Below are 11089 nucleotides of genomic sequence, written 5' to 3' on the forward strand. Positions count from 1 at the left end.
TCACATCTATCAAATAAAAGTAAACAGCTGAAAAAAGGCAAAAAAGAGAGATGAGAATAAAAAAGTAGAAGGTAATACTGCTTCTGAAACAGTAAATTAATATTACACATGAAAATAAAATATCGCACTGAAACTGAAATATTGTGAAATATTATTGTTGTTACTATTATTCAAAGAATCAATAGCAGTATTTGACTACGTGGGAATATGTATGTAGGACACTGTCGCTTTAAATAAAATGACGTCGTTCAAACGAGGAAGTAATGACGTTGTGGGATTCTCCCGGTACGTGCGGGAGCCTTCAAAATAAAAGTCTAGAAACTTTGAAAATAATTATTGTCTAGCATTTGGAGCAAAATATCACTTGTTTCTAACCTTTCCGAGAAACAGGATGAAATTATATTGAAATGTGTTTTTAGGATTTGCTTAATAGCAGGAAATTAACCATCTAATTTGGGTCGCGCTTTTGTTCTGAAGGAGCGAGGCTGAACGTGTGTGTGTTGTTACCGCTGCTTGTGTTTCTGCATTCTGGGCCATGTAAAGGCTCCGGTTCTGACCCAGGTTTCCGTCCTTTCTCCCTCTAACCATGAACCGGACCCAGCTGAAGCGGTCCAGTATCCTGAGGATGGCTCTGGCCGGCTCGGACGCGTCGGACCCGGACGACTCCGGAGAGACATTCCTGCTGCGGGCGGTCCGGATCGCGGCCGTGGTGGTTCTGTACTGGTTCGTGTCCATCACGATGGTGTTCCTGAACAGCTACCTGCTGGACAACCAGGACCTGGACGCGCCTCTGTTCGTCACCTTCTTCCAGTGCGCGGTGACCGTCGGCCTCTGCTGGATCATGCAGCTGCTGTCCAGGATGTGTCCGCGGCTCATCGACTTCCCGGTGGTCCGGTTCGACGTGAAGACGTCCCGGGAAGTCCTGCCGCTGTCGGTGGTCTTCATCGGCATGATCACGTTCAACAACCTGTGTCTGAAGTACGTCGGTGTGGCCTTCTACACGGTGGGTCGGTCCCTGAGCACCGTGTTCAACGTGCTGCTGTCCTACTTGATCCTCAGACAGACCACCTCCCTCAGAGCCCTCATGTGCTGCGGGATCATTCTGGGTGAGTTCGAACAAAATAAAATAAAAATAAACTTCCTACAGGAACATTATGTGCAAAATATTGCTCAGAAAAACAATACATAACATAAATAAAGATTAATGCATCACAGAAACACAATTAGTGCAATACATCCCTAAAAATAAGTCAAAATAGCACCATAATAATAATAATAATAATAAAGGTAATACTGGTAATGCTTCTGAAATAGTTCGGTAATAGTACACATGAAATTAAAAATTTAAGATATCATGAAACTGATATTGTGCATGCTACTGGGAAAGGCCAATTTAAATAAAATTAAGTATAATATATCAAATGTTGTAAGCAAATGCACATATGTTTTGAAGGTTTTTCTTTGCATGTGTGTAAACCTTCAAACTTATTAAAAAGTTTGATTTATTCTTTGCATTTTTAAACATGCGTCACTGTAAAAGTTGCATCTGCTTATTTTCGTTTTTGTATTATATTTATGTTTTTAAAGTTAAAATCAGGGGAAAACAAACTATAAATACAAAATATGGCACAGAAAAAATACAATATATGAAGAAAATAAAATAACAAGCAAAAATAAGACGAGGACAGAAAATAGAAGGTTACAAATTTTATTTTTAGGGCAAAAATTATATATATATATATATATAGAGAGAGAGAGAGAGAGAGAGAGAGAGAAAGAGAGATATTGATATGTAGCAAGGAAATACATTTTTCCAATAAAGAAAATACCTTACAGGAAAACCATAACAATAAGTAAAGTAAATCACAATAAATAAATAAATAAATAGTTAAAATATAACTAACCAAGCAAAAATAAGACTGCAGTAGAAAAGTAAAGTCTTACCTTCTAAACTACATTAACTTTTCTTGTGTTCTTGTGTTCAGGTGTTTGGTATTTTGGTATCGGTGTAATATTACACCACTGTCATTGGTCGGATTTAAAGTTAGCTTCTTTTTTTTTTCTTTTACTGGATGTGATGTTATTTTCACAGTTTGGCAGCTGACGTATTATTCAGTTTTTTTTCATGAAATAGGTCAGCAACTATAAATGAATCTAGTTCATCTTTGAGAAACAGGGGCGCCTCCAGAAATTTCTCACAGGCCGTATGGGGCCGTTGAGCATCTTGTGGTGGAACACAAAAACCAAAACCTTCAACTGAATTTCAATAATTCTGTTATATTCATGTATCTGTACTGGATTTCTGTGCTACAGGCTTTAAGGGTCAGATCGCTTACTTACCAAACGAATGCAGCCGCTGCACATGGGGAACTTCTTTGTGTGTCCATTTGAAACTTGGCGTAGTTTCGGTGAATACAAACCAACCAGAACTAGCAGATCCTCCCGTCATTAAAGTCTGCTGTCTAGGAACACTACAATTTCTCAGCTAACAGGAACAATTAAGAAAAAACAGGTGGACCGGACGAAGCCTCTAGTTCCCTGTAACAAGCCATTGTAGCCTTTTACAACCAACACAAGCTACAGATGTGCACAACTGATCCAACATCTGCTCTTCTGACTGATGAGTGAACATAAAGGGCTGCAGAGTTACCTGACAGTAATGACACAGTTCCATATAATGGAGCAAAATGACTCCATTATAAGCTCATAATGACTCAAAATGTCCAAAATGACAAAAAAATCATTTAAAATGTCTTGAAATGTGTCTAAAAAAGGATCAAATAGTGTGTAAAGTGAGTCAAAAATTAGTTGAAATGTGTCCGAAACAACAAAACATTAACAGAGATGACTCAAAAACATGATATAAATGTGTCTTTAATGACACACAGTTTATTTTTCAAATGCTGCCATTTCTGTGGGTTTTTTCTAATGTAATTTACTAAATGCTGCACTTTAATCGGTACAGATTTGTTATTTGACAGAATATTTGTTTTGCACAGTGAACCTGAAAGCTGCCAATGCAAACACAAGTACAGAACTGTTCCTAAATGAACTTTTTATGTTGTGTTTTTCTATCTATTTAAGAGCGTATGTATTTTGATTTATTTTTTAATAGATAAATAAGTAGATGAGCACATTTTCAATACAAATACGTGCACCGTCTCCATGAACTAAATGCACAAACAGTCCCAGTTTTTACAGTCATTTAATGGTATTGTCGCTTGGGTTTTTATATATCCTAGTTGCATCCACTGAAACTTGGACGTCAGAGTTTCAGTGAACTTCACCTATCAGGTCTTGTCAGTGAGACCATCCATAATCTTCCTTGGTCCTGCTTGGAGATGCCAATATATATCCTGATATGAGAAGAATTTAGTTCACGAGCCAAGAGAAAAAACAGCTCTGTGCAAATAAAATGTGTAAAAATGAAAAAAAAATCAAGCTGAAAATTGACTTCCATTTGACTGAATCTTCTGGAGTCACGGTTCCATTTTTGTGAAGAAAACAAAGCATGACTGCCTGACATTTTTTTGTTACTTCACCATTTAAGTCCCAGTTTAGAGTGTTTGAGGAAGCTGACATTATGACACATAATCAGGGAAGAAAAGATTTGTTAGTCACCAGTCATTTTAGTGACTCATCAGACAAAGTAAACATTTATTGGCTTCAGCCTCTCAAAAGGGACAATTAGGTTTTCTGTTTTTTGTTATTGTAACGCACAGTGTCACTTTTAACACAATCTCTGGTCATATTTATTCAATTTTATCAATTTTTATTTGATTTAACTTACTTCCCATGCTGTATTGTGTATACTTTGCCTCTTCTGCATATGTTGTAATTCTTAATATAGTCGGGTTTTATATGTACATTTTTATTATGTTTTGTTGTTAATTTAGCTTCTTATCAATGCACTGGCCAGTGGCAGCTATTTATATTTTTGTCATACCCCCATGTATGATGGAAATAAAGCTCTTCTATTCTATTCTATTCTATTCTATTCTATTCTATTCTATTGCATTTAGTCATTTTGTAATTCTTTGGGTTTGGGATTTTTGGTCTATTTGAACGTACCATTTTTGCCACTGGGAACTTGCTGATAGGCATTTTTACATATTTTCCTCACACAGACTCTTATTTATCTGACAAATTGAGCATTTTTTCAAACAAAAAGTTAATTGTTACAGCCTGAGTTTCAGACAGTTTTTCCAATCTTGTCTAACAGTTCAGGTTCAGGCATGTGGGTTCTGTAAAGCATCTTTAGACCACTGAAATTGTAATTAGCGCTTCATAAACAAAATTGAACTGAATTGAAAACGACTGAAATACACTACAGTTTTACAAGTTTGGGGTCACACAGGCAATTTCATGTTTTCCATGAAAACTCACATTTTTATTCATGTACTAACATAACTGCACAAGGGTTTTCTAATCATCAATGAGCCTTTCAGCACCATCAGCTAACACAATGTAGCATTAGAACAGAGGAGTGATGGTTGCTGGAAATGTTCCTCTGTACCCCTATGGAGATATTCCATTAAAAATCAGCTGTTTCCAGCTACAATAGTCATTTACCACATTAACTATGTCTACACTGGATGTCTGATTCATTTAATATTATCTTCATTGAAAAAAAAATGATTTTTTTTCAAAATTGAGGACATTTCTGAGTGACCCCAAACTTTTGAACAGTAGTGTACATCCAGTTCTCATGATTATTCACTAGCATGTCTGAAATACTGGTGTACTGTAAAATCTGAGTCCATGTGTCCTTTCAGGTGGGTTCTGGCTCGGCGTGGACCAGGAAGGCACCACGGGGTCCCTCTCCTGGTCCGGTGTGTTTTTCGGGGTTCTTGCCAGCGCCTGCGTCTCCTTAAACGCCATCTACACTAAGAAGGTGATGCCAGCGGTGGACGGAAACATCTGGAAGCTGTCCTACTACAACAACATCAACGCCTGCGTCCTCTTCCTGCCGCTCATTCTCGTGTTTGGAGAACTGGGCCGAGTCGCCACCTTCAGCCGCCTCACCGACCTCAGCTTCTGGAGCATGATGACGCTCGGGGGGGTGTTTGGTTTCGCCATCGGCTACGTCACGGGCCTGCAGATCAAATACACCAGCCCGCTGACGCACAACGTCTCGGGGACGGCCAAGGCGTGCGCGCAGACCGTCATAGCGGTGGTGTACAACTCGTCCAGCAAAAGCCTGCTGTGGTGGACCAGCAACATGATGGTTCTGGGCGGATCGTCCGCCTACACTTGGGTCAAATCTCTGGAGATGCAGAGGAGCCCCCGCAAAGACCCTCAGGATCTAGCCAAAGAAAAACTACTGCCGGGCGAGAAAGACAGCTTAGGAGTGTGAGAACGTAAAACAAAAAGATCAGAATAGTTGGAGTTTGGGGAATGGGTTTGGAGCTACTTGGATTCTTTTCGGGGCCTTTTTTTTTACAATTATTTTTGTGACTTGTATAATTATGTCTTTTAGTCGACAAACGATGGAGGAAATGAAGTTTTTACAAATGTTTAAATTCACTCTGATCGCAGGAAATGGTGTCAAAATGAAATAGGAACTTTTCTACGCCGGTTGTTCGATTCTGATTTTAACATTTTTACTAAAGAGGATTTCAGTCATTTGAATAGTTGCCCTTTTAATAATGCAGGTTTCTGTGTTGGTGTTGCCTTCAGATAGGAACTGATCTGTTGTAGACGTAAGGATATGTGTAATATCCTGCTTTTTACGGCGGTAATAAGAAACCTGACACACAACAGGCCTTTTCTTCTCACAGAAAACACTACTGCAGGTAGAAGCAGGGTGTTTTTGAGCTGAGCCAGATTAAATGTGGGTGTGAGTGTTTCAGCGTCAAACTGGGTCAGACTGGAAGAGGACCTGTTGGAATATTCAGGTGCAGGATCGGGTTTCAAGTGTCGTTCTGATGGTCGAAGTAGGACTGACAGTATCTGTCACAGCAGTACATAACTGCACCTGTCATTCTGTCATATGACAAAGCAGCTTAGAAACCACAAGGAAAGAGTTTACCTGTCAGGAAAAGGTCCAGGAAACGACAGTTTTTATTCAAAGCTAGTTTGTTAAAATGACCTTAAGTCATTTCAGCATCTCAGTAAAACAGAAACAGGAAGGATTGTGCTTTGTGCTTTCATTGTTTGGTCTTTTTTATTTATAAATGTGTTATTTTCTGCTTTAAATAAAATGTGTGATTGTTTTTATGTACATATTTTCTCTTCATTTTCCAGTTAATTCATTAATTATAAAGACGATGTTGTAATATTCCAAGAAACGTAGCAAAAGTCTGAGCTTTTATCTGTTCTGGGTAAAATGTTTGAGGCCATCTTGAATTATTTTTATGCTGGAGCTTTTTTCTGATTGAGAAATTAGACTTTTTTTTTTTTTTTGCACATTGACAAACATCACACATGGACCTTGCTGTGTCATAATGTCTGTTTCAAGAGTAAAATCACCAAATATCTCAACACAGACCAGTGGATCCCATGCATCAGTGGGCTTTGCATGTTTAGAAGTTAGCCTAAGTATAAAAAATGTTTGATTAGAAGGGTAAAGAACAGATCATTTTTTCAAGTGAAAATTATCTCTTTTAGCCTTAAAATGTCTTAGAGGCAACTCCTACTCTGCTCAAACTTTGTAAAACTACAACTGCAAGTTAAAATAGTAGAATAATTCAGACATTCAAACACATTCAAGGTGTTCAAGATGATGCATCCTAAACTTGTCCTGTTATCTGGTTGACATTTGTGACATTTGCCATGAAATTTGAATTTTAATCCCTTAAAATTCCTCCCTGGTCGCTGATAAACCCCTGATTGTTTATGTATGCCGCCCTCTCTATGCATTTTGATTCATAAACACTGAAGCACACGTCTTACTGTTCCTCGGGTTTATTGTAGATTTTTTAACATGATTTCCAACGCCTAGAAAACCCATACAAATTTTTTACGGAAAAATTGTGTGCTATGGCTTTTGGTGGTGATTTGCTGTTCGTTTTTTATTTTAAAAAAAAATCAAAAATCAAAATTAGCAGGAAAAAAAAACTATGTTAAATATCTTTTAAAAAGCCCTTCCATCTTTGGAACCCAGCATACTTGACAGGAGAACATTATTCAAAGTTTAAACAGGTCATGAGGCTTTGAATGTCATATTTTTCTTGAGACTTTTAATAGTTTTAAGCTTCAAATTGAATTACTCCGCCAAGGAGCGCAGCGATGATTGGCACACGTTTGTCTGTCTGTTAGCAACTTTACTCAAAAACAGACTAACGGATTTGGATGAAATTTTCAGGGAAGGTCAGAAATGACACAAGGACTAAGTGATTAGATTTTGGCAGTGATGCAGCTTATAGTCTGGATCCACGGATTTGGTAAAGATTTCTGTATCACTGTGAGGTAGCAGCACGGCGTCACTGTAACCATGACAACAAGTGAATACTTCGTCAGCTGCCTGTTGACGATCATAATACAAATCCACCCCTGTGGACCACGAATTGTTTACAGATTTGATCCGTTTTCATCTGCAAGTTTTTAAAATTTTATTTACATGTTTTCATTTTAGGATTCAAAATGTAGAGAAAATTGAAAATATTTTCTGTTAATTCTTGGATTTTTTTCTATATCATATGTCTTCTTGCAGGGTGCATGTCACTGGTGCAGCACTCTAATCTAAATTTTTCTTTCTTGCTACTTTTGGAGCTCTTTTCCCCTTAAAAGAAGCCAAACAGATGCGTGTGTTACTGAAGAAAACTGTGAAGCTGCTGTGAATAATGTTGGATATTTGGACATCCGTTGCATCTGATTGAACTTTTAAATGTGATTTTTTAGGTTTGAAGGCAAGACGCTGCAGGCGGAAGCATTTTTCAAGCTTTTGAACTTGAGAAGTTGTTTTTTTAAAGCTGTATTTTGGTGCAGAGTGTCTTCTTTGTTTCACTGTTGCCAGTACCAGCAGCTCGGTTATTGTCATTGGATGGAGATGAGGAAGGTCAATAGATGCTGCAGCAGAGGGTTGGACGAGACGGTCTCCAAACGGAATATCTCTCTGAGCAACAAGGGCGCTAAAAATAGCCGACAGAGCACTGTGGGTAATTACACGAACCAAAAAAACACTGGTCTCTGATGTCTAGAACTCATTTCAACAGTGAGTTTAGCCTTGTGACACCAATGAAAGTTTTATAACTGTGTCATAATGTGGAATGCATAATCCCCCCCCCAGTCCTCGTCTTTTCTTCCTGGCGTCTGGCTGGGGTCAGGTTCAACACAGCTGTGATTGGCAGTTCAAACGGCTCAAGTATCGCTCGTGTTTCTTTACATCTGTCGTCTCTGAGTGCCGGTCAGAATATGTCTGTCGCTTCGCTGATGGCAGAGTTAATTGCTGCTGTGATGCTTTCATTTCAGAATCACGACTGCACCGTCCTCCTGCTGCGTGTAGAAACATTCCCGGGGTTCATGTGTTCCATTGTTTAATACAGTGTAATGTCATGTTGATTTAGCCCCTAAAAATACATCTTTGTGTAGCAAAGTTATATATTTAAAAAGCAAAAAAAAAAAGTTCAAATAGCTCATTTATGACTCTGCTCACATGCTACAAAAAGTCAAGTTGTAATATTTGAATAATTCAGCCTTAAATGTCGGAAACCAGAAACCGATTCTGTAGAAGAAGAAGAATCCAGAAAGCTTCAACCCACAAGCTGACACGGCTGTTTCATTTGGTTCAAAGTCTGAATGTGTGTTTTCATTGATGCACTGCAGATTAAAGATGCTAATCTTCGATGTTACCTGCTTATTTCACCCATAATGTGTCTTTTATAACATAAAAAACAACATACACCCCCTGTCAAAAGTTTTAGGACACTTTCTCATTCAAATAAAGTAGAACCTGTCCTACAACTTTTGACAGGGGGTGTATCTACCAAATTTGGTACACACATGCAGCACATCAGGCTGAACAAAAAAGTCAGTGACAGCCACATTACAAACCCAACAGGAAGTGAGCTATTTTGCGTTGAATGTCAGATTTTGCCCATTTTTCATTTTTTTCTAGAGCCAACTCCTCCTAGGGGGAAACTCCAATTCACCTCAGATTCAGCCAGTACATACAGGAGGCCTTAATGAGCAAAAGTTATTAAAATCTTTTTCCGCAGTCAAAGGGCGTGTCCGTGGCAGCCTTGAAATGCCAAATGCTGTGTAAATGCCCTGAACATGCTCCAATCTGCCTGAAACTTTACATGTATGATCAGAGTCCTGCCCTGATCACATCCATATGATGAAATACACCCCCTGTCAAAAGTTGTAGGACAGGTTCTACTTTATTTGAATGAGACAGTGTCCTAAAACTTTTGACAGGGAGTGTATATTGATTTTCACCATATGGGGTCTTTAAACCAATTTCAACTATTTTTTTAGTCAGGCAAAATTCCTAAAGTTAGTTACTCACAATTATAAAAAAAATAAACATATTTTTAGTAATATCACACTAAATATAGGCTTATTATGATTGCATAGTTTTAGAAAAAAGTGAGTTGTGGAACAAGAAACCGATTCTACAGAAGAATATTGACGAGCAGACAGGATTTTTTCTTTTGGTTGGAAGTCTGAATCACTGTTTTTTAGACTGTCATTGTTATTCTGCAGTGTCAAGATGCTAAACTTTGATGTTCACTGCTTATTTCACCCATAATGTGTCTTTTATAACAACAACAAAAAAACAACAACATAAGTAGATTTTTACCAGATGGGGTCTTTAAACGATATCAGCTGATTCTTAGTAAGGAAAAGTCCTTCACAATTATAAAATAAACACAATTTTAGTAATATCACAGAAAATATAGGGTTAATATAACTGCAGATTACTAGAAAAAGTAACTTGTGGAACCAAAAAGACTCATTTATAGAAGAAACCCCTAAGTTGACATTGTTTCCTTTGATTGAAAGATTGTCATTGTTGCTGCAGTTTCAAGATGCTCCACATTGGTGTTAGCTGCTTTTTCACTCATAATGAATATTTTAACACATAAAAAAACAACATATGGACATGTTTCCCAAGTAAAACCTCTAGATGGAGTCTTCAAACCTGTATTAACTCACTTTTGGTCAGCTAAAGAAGCTGTAGACACCATTGACGTACATCATCTTAAACATGTTCTAAACCTGTTGCTTATAGATCAACATTAGCACCCATTTGGAGCCATTATTCTATCACCCTGACAAATGAACGTTCAATATTCGCTTTCTTTCCAGTTTTATTTTGCTGTTCACTTGCTAGGAAAACGTCTGCTAATTGTGGCTAACGTTTATCTGTGTTTTTGTGCTTGGCAGAGAGAATGAAATGATTTCCTCTGAGCATTCTTTCACTGAAACCAGCTGCTACATGTGGAAATGATGCGACCGGTCCAGTCAGGAGGTAATAGTTTCCATGAAAATGTTGATAATAGAGGCTGTAAGTAAATGAATCACTGCACATTTCTGTCAGGATTGTTGCCATAAAGTTTGGACTAAAGGATAATATAGACATAAGTTAACAGACTGTGATTCAAATGTAATCACGGTTTACTTTTTTAATGTTCAATAACAGCAAAAAAAAAAGATGTTTGTACTAGAATGACAGCATTAGAGCATGACTGGATAATTATTTCCATTTCTATTTAAGTTTGAAATGCACAGATAATGTGTACTCTAATATACTTGTGTTAGCACCTTTGGCACTAATTACAGCTTTTATTTTCTTTGACAAATCTGTAATTTTACCCTATTTTTTCCCCTTTGATTTCTCCTACATTTCACACTTATCAAGCCGGACAGACTTTCACATCAGCTGCTCGGCACCAAAAAGCCAGTATAGTGAAGAAAAGTCAGACTATAAGCTGCATCACTGCCAAAATCTAATCACTTGGTCCTTGTGTCATTTCTGACCTTCCCTGAAAATTTCATCCAAATCCGAGAGTCTGTTTTTGAGCGATGTTGTGCACAGATAGAAGAATAAACGTACACCAATCGTCACATAATATAACTCTGCCGCGTTCCTTGCCGGAATAAAAATGTGAACAGTTTTAAATAAGTCTTAAATATTAAAAAT

At 37.8% G+C, this 11089-nt stretch overlaps 1 protein-coding gene across 1 annotated transcript; it reads left to right on the forward strand.

Annotated features, from left to right (window-relative positions):
* The first annotated feature begins 467 nt into the window (after positions 1–467).
* slc35c1 (solute carrier family 35 member C1) lies at positions 468–6223 on the forward strand. Its single transcript, XM_022204004.2, has 2 exons — positions 468–1106; positions 4776–6223. Exons 1-2 carry the CDS (start codon positions 587–589, stop codon positions 5354–5356), a joined length of 1101 nt encoding a protein of 366 aa, XP_022059696.1. The 5' UTR covers positions 468–586; the 3' UTR covers positions 5357–6223.
* The last annotated feature ends 4866 nt before the right edge of the window (positions 6224–11089 follow it).

Source organism: Acanthochromis polyacanthus, chromosome 2 (assembly GCF_021347895.1).
Source record: "Acanthochromis polyacanthus isolate Apoly-LR-REF ecotype Palm Island chromosome 2, KAUST_Apoly_ChrSc, whole genome shotgun sequence".
Lineage (NCBI taxonomy): Eukaryota > Metazoa > Chordata > Actinopteri > Pomacentridae > Acanthochromis > Acanthochromis polyacanthus.

Excerpts from the sequence above, each read along its gene's own strand:
- slc35c1 (XM_022204004.2), top strand. The coding sequence starts at position 587 with ATGAACCGGACCCAGCTGAAGCGGTCCAGTATCCTGAGGATGGCTCTG. Across the intron at positions 1,107-4,775 it reads GTGCTGCGGGATCATTCTGG|GTGGGTTCTGGCTCGGCGTG; the intron begins GTGAGTTCGAAC and ends GTGTCCTTTCAG.